Source organism: Raphanus sativus, chromosome 3, assembly GCF_000801105.2.
Source record: "Raphanus sativus cultivar WK10039 chromosome 3, ASM80110v3, whole genome shotgun sequence".
Classification (NCBI taxonomy): Eukaryota; Viridiplantae; Streptophyta; class Magnoliopsida; order Brassicales; family Brassicaceae; genus Raphanus; species Raphanus sativus.
In genome coordinates, this window is record NC_079513.1 from 17,506,709 (window position 1) to 17,530,831 (window position 24,123).

General features: G+C 38.8%; 5 protein-coding genes and 1 pseudogene across 8 annotated transcripts; 5 read left to right on the plus strand and 1 right to left on the minus strand.

The window, feature by feature from the left end:
* The first annotated feature begins 1,136 nt into the window (after positions 1-1,136).
* LOC108843941 (phosphatidylglycerophosphate phosphatase PTPMT1) lies at positions 1,137-3,197 on the plus strand. Its single transcript, XM_018617104.2, has 6 exons — positions 1,137-1,746; positions 1,905-2,027; positions 2,109-2,202; positions 2,300-2,382; positions 2,476-2,565; positions 2,643-3,197. Exons 1-6 carry the CDS (start codon positions 1,534-1,536, stop codon positions 3,009-3,011), a joined length of 972 nt encoding a protein of 323 aa, XP_018472606.1. The 5' UTR covers positions 1,137-1,533; the 3' UTR covers positions 3,012-3,197.
* A 1,751-nt stretch (positions 3,198-4,948) lies between these two features.
* Positions 4,949-7,242, plus strand: LOC108846650 (wax ester synthase/diacylglycerol acyltransferase 2-like; annotated as a pseudogene).
* A 4,172-nt stretch (positions 7,243-11,414) lies between these two features.
* LOC108845359 (uncharacterized) lies at positions 11,415-14,225 on the plus strand. The gene has a single exon (XM_018618580.1). It carries the CDS (start codon positions 11,415-11,417, stop codon positions 14,223-14,225), a length of 2,811 nt encoding a protein of 936 aa, XP_018474082.1.
* A 463-nt stretch (positions 14,226-14,688) lies between these two features.
* LOC108847920 (uncharacterized) lies at positions 14,689-15,415 on the plus strand. 2 transcript variants are annotated; one of them, XM_018621294.2, is made up of 2 exons: positions 14,689-14,969; positions 15,099-15,415. In XM_018621294.2, exons 1-2 carry the CDS (start codon positions 14,709-14,711, stop codon positions 15,099-15,101), a joined length of 264 nt encoding a protein of 87 aa, XP_018476796.1. In that variant the 5' UTR covers positions 14,689-14,708; the 3' UTR covers positions 15,102-15,415. The 2 variants fall into 2 exon arrangements, with proteins under 2 accessions (XP_018476796.1, XP_018476797.1); XM_018621295.2 differs by having other exon boundaries at positions 15,102-15,415.
* Positions 15,416-15,530: 115 nt separating this feature from the next.
* On the minus strand, positions 15,531-18,340 carry LOC108847919 (glucomannan 4-beta-mannosyltransferase 7). Of its 3 annotated transcripts, XM_018621291.2 has the most exons (9): positions 18,139-18,340; positions 17,513-17,830; positions 17,334-17,432; positions 16,981-17,233; positions 16,774-16,884; positions 16,575-16,711; positions 16,188-16,501; positions 15,913-16,110; positions 15,531-15,829 (listed from the first exon to the last, which is right to left on the minus strand). In XM_018621291.2, the coding sequence occupies exons 1-9, from the start codon at positions 18,202-18,204 to the stop codon at positions 15,661-15,663; spliced, it is 1,665 nt and encodes a 554-aa protein (XP_018476793.1). In that variant the 5' UTR covers positions 18,205-18,340; the 3' UTR covers positions 15,531-15,660. The 3 variants fall into 3 exon arrangements, with proteins under 3 accessions (XP_018476793.1, XP_018476795.1, XP_056860725.1); XM_018621293.2 differs by lacking the exon at positions 18,139-18,340 and having other exon boundaries at positions 17,339-17,432; positions 17,513-17,651; XM_057004745.1 differs by lacking the exon at positions 18,139-18,340 and having other exon boundaries at positions 16,981-17,240; positions 17,513-17,651.
* A 3,633-nt stretch (positions 18,341-21,973) lies between these two features.
* Positions 21,974-23,900, plus strand: LOC130509753 (uncharacterized). Its single transcript, XM_057005935.1, has one exon. It carries the CDS (start codon positions 22,026-22,028, stop codon positions 23,883-23,885), a length of 1,860 nt encoding a protein of 619 aa, XP_056861915.1. The 5' UTR covers positions 21,974-22,025; the 3' UTR covers positions 23,886-23,900.
* Positions 23,901-24,123: the final 223 nt, after the last annotated feature.

Below are 24,123 nucleotides of genomic sequence, written 5' to 3' on the forward strand. Positions count from 1 at the left end.
GATAGTTTAATGATAATCTTTTGGGATTTAGTATGTATTCATATTACTTTTGGATTCAATTTCTTTTGAGAATTAAATTATCATTACTTTGTTAGTTTGAATTTAGGATTCAATCCAAATGATTTATATGGCAGATCGCAACAGATGATCGGTTTACTTTTTGATATTAGTCGAAAAGTATTCCAAACTCGTATCAGATAGCGTGATAACCAATTTACTCTATAATACTAAATGGATTTTTTTCGAAATTAACCGGATCAGCTGATTTATAAAAAAAATCAACTGGTCAAAAAATACAAAACAAGTGTTCAAATCTTATTCAAAGAGTTTTTGAAATGAAGTGTTATTTGTTTGTTTTGTTATTGGTCACCATGATATCACATCTACCTTTACTATCCTAACTCCTTTAAATAGAACCATTTGTATTTTGTAATATATGACCACATTATATTGTCATTATTACTTTCGCGAACCATGGATAATTGATCAGCTACTTTTCATTTTTTTTTGTTGGTTTTAATTATAAGTCGAATATAATAAATAGCCTTTTTGCTTCAAACAAGAATATAAATAGCATATTAGCCTTTTTGCTTCAAACAAGAATATAAATAGCATATTTGTAGAAGTAAAATTCACCCCAAAGATAACTATTAAGATTTAAAAAAAAAAACATTTTCTTGCTAAATGAAGAGAACTCTTAACAAGTTTGATTGAGGAGTTGCAAAGTAGAATATGACCACATAAATAGGTCAAATGTGAACACCGACTGCATCATTATAAATAAATTTTCTTTATTAAAAGATTAATAAAATTAGAATTTAGCGATAGTCTTTGTTTTCTTTTGTCAACCAAGTCTAACTGATATTTTCTTATCCAAAACCAAAAGAAAAAATCAATTTGTTCGATAATTAGAGAAAAAGAAAAGAGATAATCCTTAAAATGTTATCCGGCGGGCGTTGTGGTGTGCGACGCATGACTCTTTTGCCATAAACCGTAAGGACACACGTCATCGAACAATTGACTTTCAGCTAATCCATTACATCAGGTAAAAATGCTGTCAGTTTAGTAAAACTCCTGAAAACACTCAAAATCCTTTTATTTTTAAATAATTTAATATTTATTTTAGGTTCTCCTCTCTTAAAGAGAAACCAAAGAGGTTGAGTGGAGATTAGGCAAAAATCATCATCATCATCGAGATCCCCAAATTCGAAAAAAAGCTCTTAAACTTGGATATTAGGGTTTCGTCTCTTCTTCGATCATAGGCACGATCGATCGGTTGTTCTCAGATTAATCTCCGTTCTGGTCGTAGCCGGCGCCTGATTCGGATTGAATCTGTTTGTTCAGGCGAAACATGGTGGTGATATCCCTGAAGATATTCAATTCAGCTTTTCTACGATCGCTTCCGCTTGACTTGATCAGGATCTCGATTTCGTGCAGACTCTCATCTTGGCTTTGTCTTCGAATCCATTAGGGCTTTTCGTCGTGTGTTTTGAATTAGATTGTTTGGATCTTTTGATTGGGTGGGGGGGGGATATGTATATCGAACAAGTGTTGGAGAAGGAGGAGAGATCTGTTGAGGAGGAGGTTAGTGGAGGAGATAAGGAGATAGTAGTGAGCAGAGGAAACGTGACAAAGATGGCACTTGTTGGCGTGGGCGCTCGTGCCTTGTTCTATCCCACGCTTGTGTACAACGTTGTTAGGAATAAGGTTGAAGCTGAGTTTCATTGGTGGGATAGGGTTGCTCAGGTAAATATTACTTTTATCGTAGAAAGTTTGGTGCTTTTGTTTGTTGGGTTCTCTTGTCCTCTCCCAAGTAATATGTTGATTAGCTTTGGTTGTTCTGTGTCCTCTTATGCTAATCATTCTTTCTTTCTGTATTTGTGTTTTTTGTTGTCTCTCTCCAGTTTATATTACTGGGAGCTGTTCCGTTTCAGTCTGATGTTCCACGGCTGAAGGAGCTTGGTGTTTGTGGAGTCATCACTCTCAATGAGCCTTATGAGACTTTGGTTCCATCCTCTCTCTACAAAGTCTGTTTCTTTTACCTTGGGCTCTCTCTCTCTGTCTTTTGGTCTTTTATTGTTTACTAACCTTGTTTTGTTTTTTGGAAGTCTTACTGCATTGACCACCTGGTGATTGCCACGAGAGATTATTGTTTCGCACCTTCCATGGAAGCCATATGCCAAGCTGTAGATTTTATCCATCGTAAGTTTACCTTCTTATTATCATAACCTTTTTTTTTATGTTTTAAGTATAAAGCGGTGTGTTATTTGATCTTGTATTCTTTGTTAACTCGTTGAAGGAAATGCTTCGCTTGGGAAGACTACTTATGTTCACTGCAAGGCGGGTCGAGGCCGCAGCACAACTGTCGTCATATGCTACTTGGTTTGTGTTGCAATTAATCATATAAACAATTTACTTCGGGATGTTTTTCTCTCTCTCCCTCTCTCTCTCTCTGATTATATCTTTGCTAAACAGGTGCAACACAAACACATGACACCTGAAGCAGCATATGAATATGTAAAGTCGATCAGGCCCAGGGTTAAATTAGCTGCCACCCAATGGAAGGTAACTAACAGGGGCGGGCACGTTCTGTTCTTTGTTCTTCTTCTTAGTCATCCTCTGATTCCTAATTCTGTTTGCAGGCCGTTCTTGAGTACTACCAACTCATGGTGCTGAACACTCAGAGCTCCTTACCTGATGCAACTTCAGCTCTGATCCCAAGAAATATGAAGCAGGTTTGTACTGGTAACGTGGTTGTGTTTGATGATGGGTCGATGGTGCTAGTGACCCACTCAGATGTAGAGGGCTACGACGAGAGGTCAATGAATATTGCTGGGAACGAGCTGTGGGCTGCAGCTGCAGATCTGAGCATGGTGTACCGGGTGAAAGTGGTGGGGCAAGCTGCGTTGGCGAGGATCTCGTGCCTGTGGCTGGGCTTGCGTGAGGACCACAAGCTTTCTGGGAAGAATCTTTCCATGAGAGGTATAAGCGTCGACATTTCTGTCTACTGATGAATAATGATGAAGGTGGATGAGTCTGCTGGCGAGCTGAGTGAATATACCTTTTTCACTGTTTATCTCCCCAGGGGGAAAAAAGTCTATAAATAAAAAGGGGTCAAAGTAGATATAAAAGACTTGGTTCTACTGTCTGGGTATTGTAATTAAATACTAAACATGAATTAATCTCCTTTTCAAGTATCCAAATTAGTCTTTTGAGTTTGTGACGTGGATTAACTAAACTAAAAGTGCAAAGAAAGGGAATGGCAGCAGAGAGAGAGAGAGAGAGAGCGATCTCAGTCTTGATCAGAGTTGTGGAGTTCTAAAAGTAGATTATGATCACTACATTTTGAAAAGAAGATCTCAACTATCACCATGTTTGATGTTATGATGATGAAGCTGCTGATTTCAGGAGAAAGGTGCCCGCGCTTGGTATAACAATATTTATAAAACGGATTTATAAATAAGAGATTACGATTTAATTTACTTTCCGATCCTACTGGATAATCAAGAGAAATTTAAGTGTTAGTGGATATTAGATTTATATAGAGTTTGTTGATTGTAAAAATTGAGAGATTTGTTAAATTTGGAAAGAGTTTGTAAATTTTTTTTATGTATTGTGATCTATAAAAATAAATTGTTATAATGATTTTAAGAATTTAAGGAATATAATTAGTATTTTTAAAATTTTATTTAATGAATTAATTTGTCAGGAATACAACCCAGTGGCGGAACCAGTATGTAATTAGGGTGGTCAAATGACCCATGTGAAAAAAAAATTATTTGTATTTTCCTTCTTAATTTTTTGATGAAATGTTAAAGAACTAGCTTGTTGACCCTTGTAAACTGTAGTTGTTATCAAATTGACCCTGATAAAAAGTTATCCTGCCTCTGCCACTGATACAACCCCTAATAACACTAATTTTGATAGAGTTGTGAAATCTTTAAAATCCATACTTTTTGAATAACTAAAGATTCTGTGTAAAATTATAAAATCTTCGAAACAATAACACTTGATTTTAGTAAAAATGTGAGAATTTATAAACTACTAACACTATATTCTAAGAATTCTAACATTCCTTCTAAATCATACTTCCACTAACACTTTTTATGTTCTTTTTGTCAAACGAATAGAAAACTAGTAAAGTCGATATCTTTTTTTTTCAACTGCAAACTTCATTTTTAAAGTTGGTGCGGTGGATTCTGCAACTCCATATAACATATTTATAGGAAATAATGATATACGTGAGACCCTAAATACATATTAATTCGGCCCAATATAAATCTAATAGAATCACATAACAATATAACATAGAGAGTCTACCTAAACCCAAGTTTCAAAATTTTAGATTTTTGTTTGGTAAAATGTTAGATTCAAAAGTTCAGATTTTAAGACTCTAAATGGTTACATTTGTGTATAGAACAAGTAAAATGTAAGACAATAGCTAAAAGTATTAAGTGTATGCAAATTTTACTTCTGATTTTGGGTTTCGAAATATTAAAGCTTATTCATATCTTCTGATCAAGTGTTTTAAACTTTTGGTTGTGTGAGATCACGATTTGTTATTATCTTAGTTGTGACTGTTTTTGACTGGAGATAAATGATTTTTAAAACATGAAGTTTTGAGTTTTAGTTTGTTTTTAATTGGAACACTTGTTTGCTTTGAAATGTGTGCTTTTAAAGTTTACGAAAGGATAGCCGGAACAAACATTAAGTGCAGGCTACTAGCCACCTACACACGTTTGAAAACTAAATTAAAAGTATGATTAGTAAGTTACAAAGGTCCAATCAATAGCGGTGAAGAAATAAACACAGATATGAAACCCATCAACCGCAGTAATAGTAGTTAGATATTCAGCAACGGTCATTTAATTACATTAAAACCATAGACGAAGCCCGCGTATATAAACTAGGCATAGGGCCATAGGCTAACAACAAGTTTACAAAACTGAGCACACATAATCAGAACCAAGACATGGCTGCGGCAAAGCAAGTGATGCCCAGCGAGGAGCCTCTCAGCCCGTTTTCACGGCTATTCAGTATGCCCGGTCAGGACTGCTTCAACATCATAACCCTTGGATGCAAAACCGAGGGTAATGCGCATGCCATTGTTGAAGGTTTAAAGAATACTTTGATCAACCATCCACGCTTCTCTAGCATCTTGGTAATTAATAATTTTGATTCAGCACAAAGTGAATATCTCACCTATGCCGGTTAAAAAGAAAAAAAAAGAATATCTCACCTAAAAGACCTTACACTAATTATTTTAATAATTAAAATTCTAAATTTAAAATAAAGCGAACATATAGGGAAACAACACATGTGACTAAAGTATCTAAATTCTTTTTGTTGGGTTTTTAAAGCGCATATGTTATTTTCTTTCTTATAAAAAGGTTTTAGTTGTTACTACTTTGTAATCAATGCTAAAAATGATAAGAGAGAACTATACAAAGATAAATTTGTAATTTGATCCAAATTCTTAACATGATATGAAGCAATTTCTTTTTTTTCTAAAACATTTTCTGAAAAAAATCAGATGGAGTGTTTTGTGCCACTTGAAACAAGTTGCTTATATGTATTTTTTGTAGGAGACGGGTCTAGGAGAAAACAAAGTAAAAGCTAAGTGGATTCCTACAATAGTAAAAGTGGAAGATCATGTAATTGTTCCAGATATAGATCCCAACATTGAAAATCCTGATCAGTTTCTAGAGGACTACACAACAAACATGGCACTTTCTCCAATGGATAAGTCAAAACCTTTATGGGAGTTTCACCTACTGCAACTTAAGACATCATATGCTGGATCTGTAGCTGTGGCTAGGTTTCACCATTCTTTAGGTGATGGAATGTCTCTTATGTCCCTTTTACTCGCTTGTATTCGGAAAACATGTGATCTCCAGGCATTGCCTACTTTTGTAGTCCCAAAGAAAAGCAATGGGATGCACATTTGCTGGTCCTTAATTGCTTGGTTTTGGTTCATAGTAAAGTTATTGTTCCACACTTGTGTTGAAGTTTTCAAGTCCATGGTTATTGTATGCTTCGTTAGAGACAATGCAACACCTCTTAAGGATAAATCAGGTGCTACAATTAGTGTTAATAAGTTCATTCATCGAATTTTTAGTTTGGATGATGTAAAAGTGGTGAAAAATGCGATGAATATGGTACGTTGCTTAACTAATTTTCTTTTATATTAGTTTATCCATCGAATTATCACTTTATTGTTTATTTTTTTCTCTTGATTAGACGGTGAATGATGTTCTTCTTGGAGTCGTGCAAGCTGGTCTTTCAAGATATTTGAGTGAAAGATTTGGTAAACCACTATTTTTTCTTCCCTATATTGTTTTGCATTTTTAGTTAATATTTAGTACATCAAATGAACTTCAGAAATTTAACAGATTTGAATAAAACTTTTAAGTCAAGAAAGATCCTTGAGAAAAACAATATATCTACGCGGTGTTGTGTTTTTCAACCTACGGCCAAACAGAAATATTGAGGTAATGAAAAATTGACAATCATCTTAACGTTTCTTAATCTTATATTAAAAAACATTATATAGTATACATAATACATGCAGGATTTAGCTAAGATGATGGAGAAAGGTTCAAAATCAAGATGGGGAAACTCAATCGGCTATGTTTTGTTCCCTCTATGGGTAAGGTTAGAAGAAAATACACTTGAATACATCCGACGAGCCAAAATCACAATGGACCGGAAGAAACTTTCTCTTGAACCTATATTTTCTTTTGCGTTACTCAAGTTCACCATAAAAGTTTTAGGTTTAAAGGTTAGACAAAACAAAATTTCACATTTAAATTACATGGATTATATAACTGATGGGCGTATTTGGATGTCTCGGTATGGAAAATCAGGCATTGATGAATCTTGTTAACAGTATTTTTAGTCGGACGTCAGTAATATTTACAAATGTGGTCGGTCCATGTGAAGAAATTAGTTTTTTCGATCATGAGATATCTTACATTGCAGCAAGTTCATGTGGTGTGCCACAGGTACTATGCATCACACAAAAACAATATTATCAAGAATCATATTTGATTAAAACACGTAATTTTTATTGTGTAGAAAACTAATATTTTGTTGTCTTTGTTGACAAAAGGGACTGACAATACACATGCAAAGCTATGTGAAGAAGGTTATACACATCACCTTTGTGATCTCATCATCGACTCTCTCAACTCCATGAAATCGGCTGTTGTGGAAAGGGATTCTTGCAAATTGGAAGTTTAAGTAATGTTTATACTATAACGTTCTCATTAGTGAAAATCATCATATTTCATGAGAAGAACATTCACAATAATCTATTTTCTTTGTTTATTTGCGGACACTATGATGCATACGTAGTTCTTTTCAATGTATTTATTCTTTCTGCCAGATTGCCAAAAACAATACTCCCTCCGTTTCTTAAAGAGTGTCGTTGTGATATTTTTCACATAGATTAAGAAAGTTGTTGAAATATATGTAAATTGTAATTAATTATACCTCTTTGACCAATAGTATTTTAGATAAATAAAATTATTTATAAAATCAATGCAGTTTGCAATTAATTTTCAACTGAAAGTTAGTATAATTTACATTGGAATTGTAAAGTGACACTCTTTGTGTAATAAGAAAATGAGCTCAGAGTGACACTTATTATGAAACAGAGGGAGTATAATATGAACTATGGGTTGATCCGACGATAATACGTGTGATTGAAATTTAACATGTACGAAAACAGTAAAATCTATTTTTGTAGAATGGAAAGAACAATGCTTTTTTTGTTTTGTTTAGAAATTGTTCGTTTCCTTAATTACAAAACACATCTTTGACCGATCTATTAGTTGTCGGGTCATAAACAATGTGGTAGAAATTAATTGTGGAAAAGGAACATGGATCTAACAGGAGCTGGTCGAGAAAACTCTCCCAGGCACGTTTAGCGAGGCTTTTACATGGAGCACGTGTTGAGAGTTTCGAGGAAAGTGACAAGTCTTACTTGGTACCTCTTTTAGAAATTTTTCCTTCTGCTTCCTTACATGACACTCTTGGCTACCCTAATCCTTTGCTTAAAACAGCATCCTCCAACCTGCTTCAACGTTCTTTTCTTCTCCACCCAGCAAATCTTGAACGGCAAAGGAAGATCTAGAGCAACAAGTAGAATTTTTGCTAATTCTACTCCGAGCAACCGATTCCACTCATCCTTGTCAAGCGCCACTGCAGAGATCAGCCCAAACTCACAATGGCAAGACGCTACTCAAAAGAAGAAAAGGGTAAAAGAATCTTCAAAGAAACAAAGGAACCTCAAATCAAACGAATTAGAGCTCCACCTCTTGACAACACCAGCCTCATCCAGGAAAACTCTCTTACTCTCATAGGCAGGACGACTAACCCTATGGAACAGCAGATGGCTTCTCTCCTATCTTCACTACCACGCAGATGGAACACTCGAGGCAGAGTGACGGGTTCAGAACTTGGACATGACTGCTTCCAAGTCAGGTTCGAAAGAGAGGATGATCTTCAGAATGTTCTTGACAACAAACCATACCACTTCAACTATTGGATGGTCATCCTCCAAAGGTGGGAGCCAGTCATCTCAGATACCTTCCCCTCTCAGATTCCCTTCTGGATCCGCATAAAGGGTCTTCCTCTTCATTACTGGCACGAAAAGATGGTCTACAATTTAGGAAGAGAACTGGGAGACTACGAAGGCCAGGAGCTCACAAAAACTTCTGCTAGAACAAGAGTAACAATAAACGGCCTTAAACCTCTTATCAAAGAAGTAATGCTTGAGTTCCAATCAGGGGAGGAGTGCAAACTTACGTTGGAATATGAAAAACTAGAGAAGCATTGCTCTTTCTGCTCCCTCCTCTCTCACCAGAGCCACAACTGCCCCTCTAAACTGGAAGACACAAGGGAAGCAAGAGTCTATTCTACTCAAGCAACAAGGACTGCAGAAGCGACAGAAAGAGATTTGTATCGCCCACCTCCAAGGAGACAAGAGAGAGCTGGTAGTGACACAGAGGTCAGGGGTCCCCCCCAAGTGAATTCCGCCAGCGAGTAGACAGACATGGCAAGATGTTTGGATCCAGAGTCAGCACAAGACACACTCGCGCTCCACCTCCTCTACAGGACTTCAACAGCGGTAGAGTCGACCGGGAACAGACATACCAGATGGAGTATTCGTCTCCTCCTTTCACAAAGCAGAGGAGCCACAAAGGAGAAAGAACCATGCACAGAAGATCCCTATTCCCAAACAAAGAGGAATCTTTCTGGAGAGCTAAACGACTCCCTTCGCCACTGGCATCTACAGCAGATCCTCCACAAACCAGGGAACATCCAAATGTCCTGCCTGCTCCCAATCAACAACAAATAGTATCAGGAGAGGAGACGCAAAACAAGTCTATCCCTACCACTGAGAACGTGATGGAGGAGCTACGGGAAGCAACTGCACTCTACCTGAGCTGCCCTGACCCAACGGAGGCTGCAGCTAGGAGACACCGGGTTCTTCAAGGGGATTCAGAGGAACTACTGGCCAGAACAGCCGCCGGAATCATAGCAGCTGCAGAGGGGCGACTGGTACCCTATGACCCAGTTTCAGAAAGAGAAAAAGATCAGCACATCCCTACTCAAGAGGAGGTTATGAAAGAGCTACAAAACGTGACTCTTCAGTACCTCAGCAGCAATGACCCAATCGAAAACGCTGCAAGACGACAACGAGTGATTCAAGGAGACTCAACAGGGCAAATGGAAGAAGCGGCAAGAAGAATCATAGAAGCTGCAACACCTCCCGCAACGATCCTGCCCCCACCCCCTGCAATCACGAGTCCTAGCAGGGGCCAAGCACCCTCTGCTGATCTAGGGGACTCCGAGAACATAGGAATTACAGGTAACATGCCTTCAAATCAGACAGGAAGGACCCGAGCTAAACCTGCAAGACTCAATTCCTATATTACTAGCCCAGGAGCTTTAAAGGGAGCATGTTCGCGAAAAAGAAATCTGACCAGTACTCATAAGTCCCCTGCAAACTCCCAGAGCAACAGACGTCGTCAACAGCCCCAAGCTATAGGTGGTAACGCAGGTCCCTCAGCATCTACTGTCCAGCCTAAGTCGGTGATGGTTCCTCCTATGAGTAAGAAGAGGAAGGATTTTCACCGGTCTCCTCCCCCGGCTCCTTAGCCATAGTAAGCTGGAACTGTTGCGGGTTGGGGAACCCCGCAACGGTCCAGCGACTACGGGAGTTTCATCGAGTAAACTCCCCAGCGATCGTGTTCCTGATGGAAACAAAGAATCAAGACGACATGGTTACAAAACAGCTAGAATGTATGCAATTGGATCACCATTACTTAGTCCCACCTCACTCTACAGGGGGTGGAGGACTATACGTGGGCTGAAAGAAAGACATCACGCTGGTCGTCTGCTCTGCTTCTGACAATTACATCGACACAAAAATCAGATACAAAGGTCTCTCCTTCCAAGCAACCTTCGTGTATGGCGCACCTGACTATGGCAGAAGACAAGAGACATGGAACAAGATCACAAATTTAGCCCCTATTGCTAATGAACTATGGTTTCTAACAGGCGATTTTAATGACATTGTGGACAACAACGAAAAGTCAGGAGGAGTGGAAAGAGCAGAAGGTACCTTTGGGGTCTTCAGAACCTTCCTCTCCCAAAACGACCTCTTTGACATCAAGCACACAGGTGACTTTCTATCGTGGAGGGGGAAGAGAGGCACCCACCTAGTCCACTGTCGTCTCGACAGAGCAATGGGAAACAATAGCTGGGCTGATATTTTCCCGTCATGCAGAACTCACTACCTCCGTTATGAAGGTTCGGATCACCGTCCCCTCCTCTCTATCCTGGATCCTACAAGGAAGAAAGGAAACCATATCTTCAGATTTGATAGAAGACTAAGAGACAACGAGGCAGTCAAAAAGATCATCTCAGATATCTGGACTAACTGCTCTACTCTACCGGTGAAGACAAGACTATCTTTGTGTAGAAGAGCTATCATTCGATGGTGTCGAGAGTTCCAAATAAACAGCAGAAAAGCCATAGAGGAACTAAAGGCAAAACTAGACACTAGTATGGCAGCACCTGTAGCAGACGATGCTCTGATCTATGAACTAAATGGCAAACTACTTAAAGCATACAGAGCAGAAGAGGAATTTTGGAAACAGAGGAGCCGCCAACTCTGGCTCTCCCTAGGCGACTCCAACACTGGGTATTTTCACGCTACCACTAAAGGACGCAGGGCAAGAAACAAACTCTCAGTCATAGAAGATAAAAACGGAAGGCCAGTCTACGAGGAAACACTTATTTAGGCAGTCATATGCGAGTACTACGAGAAGCTCTTTACCTTAGTACCAGCAGATGGAAGTCATGTAGTGAATAAAGCTCTCCAACCCCGTATCACCTCATCTATGAACTTGGAACTGATCAAGGAGCCTTCTGCACAGGAAATAAGAGCTGCCCTCTTCGACATCCATCCTGATAAGGCCCCGGGGCCTGATGGCTTCTCTGCGAGCTTCTTCCATGAAAATTGGGAGGTGATTGGAGCATCAGTGGTCAAAGAGATCCAGGGCTTCTTTGTGACGGGCTGTATCCCTAGCTCCCTCAACACCACACACGTCCGCTTAATACCAAAGCACACAGGAGCTAAGAGTATTGTTGAGTATCGCCCTATTGCGTTGTGTAACGTTTTCTATAAGATAGTTTCCAAGCTGCTCTCGAAGAGGCTCCAACCCCTTCTTTCCTGCATCATTTCTGAAAACCAATCAGCGTTTATTCCTGGCAGAGCGATATCAGATAATGTGTTACTAACGCATGAAACTCTCAACTATCTAAAGACGTCTAATGCAGAAAAGAATTGCTTCATGGCAGTTAAAACTGACATGAGCAAAGCTTATGACAGAGTAGAGTGGGAGTTTATCAACCTGGTTTTCAAAAAGCTAGGTTTCCACGACAAGTTCACTCACATGATCCTACAATGCATCACCACTGTAACCTATTCTTTCCTAATAAATGACGAGGTTTATGGAAACGTGAAGCCTTACCGTGGTATACGCCAAGGGGACCCCTTGTCACCCTATATATTCATCCTTTGTGGTGAGGTATTGTCAGGCTTGTGCAGAGAGGCTGAACGCACCGGTGAGCTTCAAGGAGTAAGAGTAGCGAGAGGTAGCCCAAGGGTGAGTCATTTGCTCTTTGCAGATGACACCATGTTCTTCTGCCAATCCAACGAGGCAAGCTGCTCTACTTTGATGAGAATCCTAAGTGACTATGAAGGTGCATCTGGCCAAAAAATTAATTCACATAAGTCATCAATCACATTCTCAAAGAAAACACCACAAGACAGAAGGGAAGCTGCAAAAAGAATCCTAAAAATTCAGAAAGAAGGTGGTAATGGGAAGTACCTTGGACTCCCGGAGCATTTTGGTCGACGAAAAAAGGACCTGTTCACGGCTATAGTGGACAGAATACGTCAGATAGCAACCCACTTATCTTCACGACGCCTCTCCAAAGCTGGTAAAATGACCATGCTGAAAGCTGTACTGCAAGCCATCCCAACATACTCTATGTCCTGCTTCCTCCTCCCAGCCAGCCTGTGCAAAAGAATACAATCTGCGTTAACACGCTTTTGGTGGGACACTGATGATCAGATACGCAAGATGAGTTGGATCGCATGGACAAAGCTAACAGATCATAAAGCCTTGGGAGGATTGGGTTTTAGAGAAATACAAGGGTTCAACCAAGCTCTACTATCAAAAATCAGCTGGCGTATTCTAACAAAACCTGACTGTCTGTTGGCTAGAGTACTTACCGGAAAGTACTGCAGGAATAAGAGCTTCCTGGAAGCTACGGCACCGCAGTCCTGCTCCCATGGATGGAGAGGGATCCTTCACGGAAGAGACCTCCTCAAAGCTAATCTGGAGAAAATAATAGGGAATGGGAGGTCAACAAAGGTCTGGCAGGAATCATGGGTCTCACTAACTCAGAAAACCATACCTTATGGCCCTTTCACCGAAGATTCCGGTGACTTACGAGTGTCTGATCTGCTCACTGACGATATGAGATGGAACATAAAGCGAGTGGAGGAGATTCTCCCTGAACTCTCCTCGCTGATCCTCTCTCTACAACCAAGCCAATCCGGTGCTGAAGATAGCTATGTCTGGTACCCAACAAGCAATGGAGTCTACACTGTGAAGTCGGGCTACAACTCTCTACGCGGAGACAAGATGAGCCTACCAACTACAACTCTCCCAGGCACAAACAGGGAGGAGCTAGATTGGATCAGAGACGTGTGGAGAGGAGAGTACTCCCCCAATATTAAAACTTTCCTATGGTCTCTGACACAAAAAGCGATCCCGATAGGAGAGCACCTGCAAAGGAGAGGAGTTAGACTTGAAGCGAAGTGTATCAGATGTGGAGAGTTAGAAACAGAAGCGCACCTTTTCTTTGAGTGTGAATTTGCACAAAGAGTGTGGAGCTACATTGAAACATCGCCTGGCCTTGATCTCAATAATCAAACCAGCATCACAGCGGCTCTGATTGCTTCCCGTAAAGCAGTCTGTCTCCCCCCACTGGGTGTCTCCACCAACATCATCCCGTGGATCCTCTGGGCACTTTGGACTGCGAGAAACGCGCTGATATTTGAACAGAAAACATATTCTGCCGCTGAAACAGCAACCAAAGGAATCAAACTGGCTAGAGAGTGGATCCAAGCTCAACCATCAAAGGACAGCAATGAAGGATTGCAAGCGAGCAGAGCAAAACCACCGGGGATCGAGCATCGCCACCCATCATCGACGGCGACTACGATCTGTAAAACAGATGCGGCTTGGGAGAAAGGCACCAACACGGCATGGCTTGCATGGATCATCACAGATGCTACACGCGGTCTGGAAGTACGCGATGGCCAAACACACCTCAACGTCACAACACCTCTAGCGGCCGAAGCCCTAGCGATGAGAGCAGCGATCAAGGCAGCGGCTTCGCTAAGCATCACCCACCTCCGGATGTTTTCCGACAATCAAACCCTTATCAGGGCCTTAACCGACAAACAACTCGAGAAAGAAATCTATGGCGTTGTGAAAGACATCGAAGCTCTCTCTTCTCTGTTCGTCGAAGTTTCTTTTGTTTTTCTTCCACGGACTGAGAATGGGCAGGCAGATGCCTTGGCCAAATCCATTCTCAGAAACCCATCTTTTGTATTGGGCCGGCCCACGGGCTAAACCTGAACTCCAATTTTTATTAATGCAATTATTGTTGAACAAAAAAAAAGAAATTAATTGTGGTTCTTTCTTAATTACTCGTTTCTAGAACTAGGGTCAGACAAAAATATCTATAGTATCTACTTTTTTCCTGTACACGTTTGTAACCTTTAAACTTTTTGTAGAAAATATATATGCATACATTTATGTTTAGATATATTAAAGTGAAATTAGTTTACTTAACAATTGAAATTAGAAAACTAGTTAGAATTGAAATTTAAAATAAAATTAAGAAACAAACATATACTGTTATGTTTTTTTTGTAAAAAAAAGTGTTTGTCGGTATAAAAACGCTCAAACACTGATTTGCCGGGAAGACCGCGTGAGCTTGAGTTTCAACTTTCAAAGGGTAAAATAGTCAATTCGCATTCAACTATATATATAGAAGTTTTCCCCTCTTGAGACCCGAAAACCGCGTAAAGTAAAGAAGAAAGAAATAAAGACATGCGTCGATCGGCGAGCGCCTCCATAGTCTCCGACCAACTATCGGCGAAACCTCCTTCACCATCACCGTCTCCGCCGCGAATTCAAACCGACGCAGACTCGGACGATGTGGTGCTTCTCCTGCCTAGGTACGACCCAAACTCTTACGCAGGGAAGAAGGACAAATCAAGACTCAGATCCGCGGAGAACGCTATCCATTTCATCCCTCTCCTTCTCATCCTCTGCGCTCTAATACTTTGGTTGGTCTCGAGTCCAGTCCAGGTAAAGCATCTCAATCGATTCCGACACAAGATAGCTATCCTCTGTTCGGTGAATGTGTCTCTTTGGTTTTATTTATGTTTATGTTTTGATTGAAGACTTTTGTGTTTCTACGTGTTGATGTGTTCACAGTAGTAGCTATGAACAAACAGTGACGATGTTGGAGAAGTTTGATAGCGTGAAGAGCAAGCTTCTCAACGATTTGCATTGTTTTACAGAGATTTTGTTAGGTTTTTTTTTTTTTTTTTGAGGTTTTTCATACAATGATCTGGAACATATACTTTTAGATCATCTCACTATACAGATTAATACCTAAGAAACTCAGTTCTTAAAAAAAAAAAAACCCATTCGGTGAATTAAGTATAAAGACTTTAACCATAGGTCTGTAGCATGATATGATGATGACTATGCTAGCTCATGTCATGGTACCTGTATCAATCTTTCTATATAAGAACAAGAAGCATATAGTTTCACTCACCATGTCACTTATACTGGCGTCCTGGTCAATATGAGTTTGTATTTATCACATTTGGAGATTCATTGTGTTTACAAACACTCAAGTGGTAATACAAAATGTATATATCATATTATTCTCAGACCTCCCAAACAAAAAGGGGTAATCTCAATATGGTTATCAACAACTAAAAACCTTTTGAGACATCATATTGAGACTCTTTGATCTAATATCTAAATGTTAATATGAAGCAGCAGCAACATATTTGCCCACAAATCCAAAACCAACAACGAAGAAGCCCGATGACTGCAACAGAAGGTACAAAAACAGTGTCCTCTTCCCGTATATGATGTCGTAGCATCCGCAGAACAACAGGTACACTCCAACCAATAGCTCCAGCAGATGCACCCTGCAACAACAGTAATAACATTCCTTTACCAATCTCAAACTTCGGTTAAAGGGCTCAAACAAAACGGTTTATAGTTAGTTTACCTATCTCTGAATCTGACGTGATGTTCTTCTTTAGGTTCTTGTGCAATCAGCTTCGTCTTGAGACCATCACCTAACTTCTCTGTCACAACCCATTCTTGCACTCTTCCTGTTTCAAACAAGCCCATGACCAGTGCCTTTGTTCTAAGCAGTGACATTGCGTTCTCAAACAGAACCCAAAACGCCAAAAGGTGGATTGATCTGTTAACGAAAAAAAATATCAAAATGTGTAAGAAGACAAAATGATTAACATGAGGTTTAAGGGAGAGAGGAGAGACCTTAATCTACCGAGTGCGATGAGGAGGGTGATCAGAGAAGGGAGATAAAACGCAGCCCATTTCGGAACTGTGACTTCTGGGAACAGAACAGTAGCTGGCAAGATAACACAGTAGAAGCAGAAGGAGAGGATGTGAGCCACGAGCTTGCGCATGAAGAAGAAGCTGTACAGCATATACAACTTCTTCCATAGAGATACATTCTCGCTTCTTATTATTTGTCCAGCCATTTTCCTGAATAGGTTTGCAGGGCCACAAGTCCATCTATGCTGCTGGCTACGGAGGGCGTTGAAGGAACATGGTAACTCACTTTTCACCTATAACAAACTCAAAAGTCAAACAAACGCATAAACCCAATGATTTCAAGAAAAACAGAGGAATCTTCTATACCTTGAGATCATCGAGATATAGTAACTTCCAGCCTCTGAGTGTGGCTCTTACAGCTAAGTCCATGTCTTCTACTGTTGTCTGGTCATTCCATCCACCTGACTCATTCAGAGCTGAGATTCTCCATACACCAGCGGTTCCTGCAGTAGTTTCAGCCAATAAGTAAAAGGATTGATTCAGAAAAGTAAGATAATGTCATTACCATTAAACCCAAAGAAGGCAAACGTTGAGGATCCAACTTGCTGCTCTACCATGAAGTGGTAACTCAGAGACATCTCCTGCAATCTCGTCATCATGCATTGACCCGCATTCACTGTGAGATGCTATGAGACTGTTAGCAAAAGCAAAATCTCTCAAGGCATGTGGCATTAACATGATTAGTAGCATAAGTGTCAAAGGAATGTTTTACCAAACTCCCAACGGCCTTGAACAAGTGCTAACTTGGGATTGTGAATCAGAAAAGGAACAGTACGGAAGAGGAAGTCAGGCTCAGGCTGGAAATCAGCATCAAAGATAGCAACATAGTCACACTGCTTCACGTAGCTATGCTTCATCCCTTCTCTCAGCGCACCAGCTTTGTATCCCTTCCTGTTATCCCTTATCTCAAACGTTATGTTCACACCTTCTTTAGACCATCTCTCACATTCCTTTTTCACCAGTTCCTGTTTCCTTCCATTATTGTCACATCACCAAAACGTTAACAAACTCACAGGGCTTGTGATGAGAAGGGAGAAGTGTGTCTATAGAGGTGCAAACAAGGACCTTACTAGCTGGATCAGTGGAGTCATCAAGCACTTGAATGATTATACGACTCGACGGCCAAGAGATTTTGCAAGCAGCTGCAATTGATTGCTCACAAACCTAACCAAATAAAGAGACTCAACTCAACCAACTGAGTTTAATACATAGTAAAGAAACTAGTTGCTTAGGGTTGTTGTTACCTCTTTTTCATTGTACATAGGAATCTGCACAAGAACCATAGGGAAGCTTTCACCGCCACACTCAACGTCATCATCCTCATCCATAGCTACCCATTTGTAAACTTTCTCTGGTTTCCTCTTGAACAGCTTGATAAACGCTACCACAAGTCCCATGTACATCATCTCAACGAAGAGCATCACAGACATGATCAAACACAGAGCCACAAGAAACTTGAAGACAGGCACAACCACTAAACCCCTCGCTTGCTCCCACCAGAGGCTGGTTCGGGTAACGATATCTTCCCATGTAGTAGACGCTTCAAAGCTTCGAACTTGAGACTTCAATGAGAAGTAATAAAAAGAGAAAAACGATTAAAGAACCAAGCTTTAATACACTAGAGGACAAACGTGATAAAGATTAGGTCTTTTGAACAGATCTAAAGCAATGTAGCTTATCAGGAAGTCTAAGCAATGAGGAGATGGGTCTTTGCGATTTAGAGAGATAAACAAGAACCCAGCAGTAAAAATCAATCCTTTCACGAGAAAACGTTGACGACAAGTCCAAATTGAATAAAGCATTGAAGTCGTACATAACAAGCAAGATACAACATTTGTCACTAGAGAATAGAGAGAGAGAGAGAGAGGACCATTGAGAGGAGAAGGGAGGAGTACGTGGCGTGAGCAAGACGGTGGAAGATTGCGAGAGGAGACATTGACAATTCCTCGAGTCTGCTCTCTCACACAAATCGCCGCTTGCTCCGTGGTCGATGATCTTTCGCCTCTGTTCTTTTCTCTCTCTCTCTCTCTGTCTTTCTTTCTAGTCTTTTGGGGTCAAGTGGGAATCCTCATCGGCCAAGTGGGCCTATCTTTTTTTTTTGTTTGCTGTCATTTAAATTATTGTCTAAATATGGTTATAAGCAACTGTACTTGACATGCACCACGTTGTTCTATCACCCACATAAATGTATATTGTATCTAATTATGGTTATATATAATTGTTGTATCTAATTATGGTTATAAACAACTGCTTAACAGGAAACACGATTTTTTTATTTTTATTTTTTTGACTTAGAAACACGATATCTTACTATGTGAATAATGTTAAAAAATTAAAATAAATACGTGTATGTACTAAATTAAGATATACTATCTTTTTTTGTCTATAATCTTGAAAATAAAATAATAATGGTATTTTATGTGGATGCTCTAGACATTATTGTAAGTTGTTTGGAATTTTGTAGTCCAGTGGTAAGGAAATGGATTTAGGATACCAAGATGTTTTATTTTCGATCCATCTGATCCGTGAAATTAATTCATACTCCCTCCGTTTCATATTAAGTGTCGTTTTAGAGAATTTTTTTCGTTGCAAAATAAGTGTCGTTTTAGAGTTTCAATGCAAAATTTATTAACTTTATTCTCCATTCTATTTTTCTATTGGTTGAACTGTATCGGTAATGATGTTTTTATATTGAAAATATGCAAAATTAAATGCTTTCTTAATCCGTGTGCACAAATCTAAAACGACACTTATAATGAAACAGAGGGAGTATTTTTTAAAATAAATGATTAAATTTTGGATCTATTAAAGATGTAGACTTAACTTTTTAATGAGAGGTGTAATCCACGGATAGATGATCAAAAAATAGTTTCTCTGTTTCAAATAGATGATGTTATTCTTTATGCACAAAGATTAAGAACTTTTTTTTTTTTTTCAAAAATAACTTTTAAAAATATAATTTAAAAATCATTCCACCAATCATGATAATGGCAAAATCTAATTGGCTACACAATTTTCAATAAAGTTAAAAATAATATAAAATATCAAAACATCATCTATTTTGAAACAACAAATATCTTCTAAAACATTATATAATATGAAACTGAAGGAGTATGATTTAGTTTTACATGGTAGATAAATCAAACTTGAAATATGTTGATATCCCAAACTCTTCTTCTCACCACTTGACTACAAACTCCAAGTCGAAACTAATTCATATTGTTTCCTTAGACACTTAAAATACAAATCTTCTACCTATATTTGCATACTCAGAAGATAAGATCTGTATATATACCCACTTCATTTTGGGAATTGTCTAACTCTTCCATAGGTTTAGAATAGGGTTTTTAATGTAAAACCCCCCAATTAAATTAATTTCGGGTAGAAAACCCCCAATTAAAGATCTATACTATTATTTATGAAGTGATTTGGCTGATGTGTCATGTTCTCCATAGTTTTAGATTTTTTTTATTTGTTTGTCATTATTTATTAATATTTGTCATGTTTTTATTAGATTTTAACTAAATCATTAATTTTCTTTTTAGCCAAGTCACTAATTTATCAATTTTAAAAATATCCTTACTGAATCTTATATATATTAAAACGAAATTTATTTTAATAATATTAAATTTATATGTTATATTACAATTTAGTTAACTTTTCTTATTTGTGTTTTTTTATTTGTCATATTTTTATTAGGTTTTAGACTTTTAGCTAGGTTACTAATTTATTATTAGTTTTGTCATGTTCTATATTTTTAAGCAATTTTGTTATTTGTGATATTTTATTAGATTTTAACTAAATCATTAATTTATTATTTTTTTATCTAAGTCACTAATTTATTAATTTAAAAATACCCTGACTGAATCTTATATATAAATATTTTTTCTTGACTAATATTTAATTATATTTATTTTGTATCTTAATTAAATGTGTTAGTAATTCCATTGAAAGTGCCCCTAACCTAGTGGTAAAATACCTTGTTATTTGTCCAATCAATCCGATTTCGAGTCTAGTGGTCTACACGTTTTTATTTTCAAATTATGTAAAACGACGTCGTTTCACTTAATGTACACAATAAACGACGTCTGTCAAATTTTTCGACGGTGTGCTAAATTGGCAAGTCAACGAAAATACGAAAATATTGTTAATTAATTTTAAATTCATAAAGTTTTGTGTTTCTTTTTGTCAGCCAATATGTCCAGATTTGTTTTGGCAATTCCTACAAAATTCGTGCTTTTTTGGCCGATTTCCCATTTTTTTATTAGTAAATTAAAAAGACATGTATGCCTTCATCTTCCTTCTTCTTTATTTTGTTCTGCAATCAAACGTTTAGGCATCTGTGCTTCTTTCTTTATTGCGTTTGGTATTTTACCAGCATAAAAGTTTCGCAAACGCCACAGTTTCTAACCGTTATATCAACCGTACAAATCTCTAGAAAACGTTTAAACTCGTAACCACCCGCATCCGCAAACTCCCGCAACCGCTACCACTGCAGCTACACCAGTCAGGCCCTAAATCCACGTTTCTAAAACGCCGATCATCAAAAAGTCTAGTAGAACTTTTTTTTCCATCTAAAATATTATTAAAAAGAGCCCAAGACCCAAGATTACAGAACTGAAGCCCAACATACAAACAAAACCAGAAAGCCCATAAAACAAATGGGCACAAATTACAACACGAGACTGGGCCTTACACCCCACCGAAGCCCATTAAGTAAAGCGGCACGCGCGTCAAACAGACACAAGCACGTGTACAGACCTCGACACTGAGGCACCACGCGTCGCACTTTCACCGCTTGACCGTCGCCGCCCTGTTTTACCGCCGGAAGCTGCAAACCGACACCAACGATTCGCCGGATCTTACCGGACCTTTCTCCACTCTTCTTCCACGCCCGAGCTCGCTTGAACGGAGAGCATCATCAAAACTGTTTCGAGATCTCATCCCGAGCTACACAGACGCCACTAACTTGACCACCCCATACTTTCTCCGCCTTCAATTCCTTAGCACAATCGTCAGAGAGCTTCAACACCATCGAGATCTCATCCATAATGATCGAAACCAAGCCCGAAGACGAGAACAACATCCTAACATCTAACATGTCAGAACAAAGACAGACCCCAAACCTAAAGCCGGCGGCGCGAGGTAGAAGGAACCTCCATTCCCCGGAGTCAAAAGCCGGCGGCGCGAGGTAAAATGAAACCTCCATTCTCCGGAGTCCAAACAAAATCTAACTAAAACTGAAAGGAAGCACAAAGCTTTCTTCCTTCCATGGCCGCAAAGAAAAGCAAAAGAAATAAGGAAACAACAGAAGGCCGGATCGACGGTGGCTATTGGAGCCCACCCGTCGGCCGGAAGCAGTAATCACGGCGAGGTTTTTTCTTGAGAGAGGTCGGAGAGATTTCTAGAGAGAGAGACCTCTTAAGTCTAGTAGAACTTTAAATCACAAGGTTTACAAATTCATTTTTGAAATTAAACTCTTAAGAGTTGGATAATATCAGAAAAGGAGATGAAAACCATGTGCAAAGAAAAACTGATTCGTGTTCTTTATTTGGTTTTAGAATAACACTACTACAACAACAAAGAAAAGAACAAAATCCACTTCGTTTCCACGTTAAGGATCTAAAGTAGATTGTGACTTTCAAATTTCTTTATTTAAGGTGCAAAATTGTTAATAGGCATATACATCTATAGACCAACTAACTTCTACAGCTTGTTAACACAATCATACTAAAAAAAAGAACACCGGAGGGAGTCATGGATGATGATGGTGGATTTCATGAGGTCGAAAAAGATGGTAAACTATTTCTGGTATACCACCACCCAAAATACCGACCTAAACCACAAATAAAAAGTCCATCCTCATCTGCTGAAGTAGCCAACCACGATCACCCTCCTCTACCCCTTTTCATATGCCCTTTTGTACGATGGCAAAAAGATTCTAGATATTCCAATCTTTTCTTGATCAATTCTTCTCCTGAGTTTGTCCTCTCTAGTAAAGTTCCTGATCATCATCTACTTCCTTTGTTTTGGTGCAACAATGAAAAATTCGGCGACGGTGAGTATGAATGCGGTATATGCTTTGACTCAAAGTTTCGCACAGATTATTACTTTTGTGCTTTTTGTTCTCGAAAGTACCACAAAGAATGTGTAGAGTCTCCACTTAGAATTAAACACCCTTACCATCCTCATCATTCTTCTCTCGAACTTTATTATCGCATTGGTTATACTTATTGTATACGTTGTGGAGGTGACAGGGCCTATGGCTTGATATATCATTGTACTGCCGATCAAACTTTCATGCATACAACATGTGCGATGAAGCGGATACCCATTGTTATAGACCAACAAAAAATACATGATCACCCCCTTACCTTTTTCCCTAGACAAAATTCATTAACCTGCAACATTTGTGGTTTGATAAAAAAACATCCCACCTATGTCTGTCTCAGATGCAACTTTGTAGCTCACAGAGGATGTGAAGAGTTTCCACACACCATCAGGATATCACGTCACCACCATCGCATCTCCCGTGTTTTATCTCTTCGTTATGAAAAGTGGCCATGCGGAGTTTGTCGTCAAAGTATTGACGGTAATTATGGTGCCTATACATGTAACGAATGTGGTGATCACTACTATGCTGTTCACTTGCATTGCGCTCTAGGAAAAGATGTGTGGGATGGAGAAGAACTCAAAGGTGTGCCTGAAAAAGATGATATAGCACAAGATGCACCACCGTTCTGCAAAATATCCGAAGGAGTGGTCCATTATTTTCTTCATGACCATCATCTGCGACTCGAGGAAAACATACTCTATGATAAAAACAAGTTTTGTGAAGCGTGTGTCATGCCTATCATTGAAGATGAATTCTATTCATGTGCGGAGTGTGACTTCATCCTCCATGAAACATGCCTAAAAGCTCGTCGCAGAATACAATATGCGTTACATCCTCACCCACTTACATTGAAAGCTATCGACAATTATGATTCAAATTACTCCTGGTGCCCAGTTTGTTCCCGTAACTCTGGTGGCTTTGTTTACGAGTGTCCGAAACAGGAATGTCAATTCAAGCTCGATATGAGGTGTGCTTTAATTTCAGAGCCGTTTGATTACCAAGGTCATGAGCATCCTTTGTTCCTGTCTTTAGACCCATACGTATATGTATTATGCAAGGTATGCAAATGGACACAAAATTATTCGTTAAATTGCATAAAATGTGATTTTACTGTGTGTATGAAGTGCGCCACCTTACCATACAAAGTAAGGTATAATAACGACAAACATTTTCTCACACTTTCATGGGGGGAAGAGAGGCGTGAGAAATATTGGTGCGAAGAGTGTGAAGATATAGTCGAGAAATTTTTCTATTGGTGCAATGATTGCTGCACCATCCTTCATACTGACTGCTTATTCAGCAAAAATCCATATCTAAAACCTGGTCAAGTTTTCAAAATAAGAGAGAAGGAGTTCCAAATTCTCGCCAAAAGTAATACTTCCCGGCCAATTTGCCACTTCTGTAAGAAGCCTTGTCAAGGAAAAACACTTGTAAGAGATAACCTGACAGTGTGTTCGATGCTTTGCGCGTCTGATTTTATGTACTCATATTTACATATTTAAACAAGTTTTAGTTTTCATAGTTTAAAACTATTCATATATATCTATATATAAACCTATAAACTATAGATTTTTAAATATATTTTATATTCATTCTACAAATCTAATGTATAGACATTAATTTTATATTGATATTATATGTAAAATCATATATTCACAGTTTTAGACGTCTGCATATAACCTAGGCGTTATAAGGTTAATGTGCCGCGTGCCTAGCCTTATTATACAGGGATGGTATAAA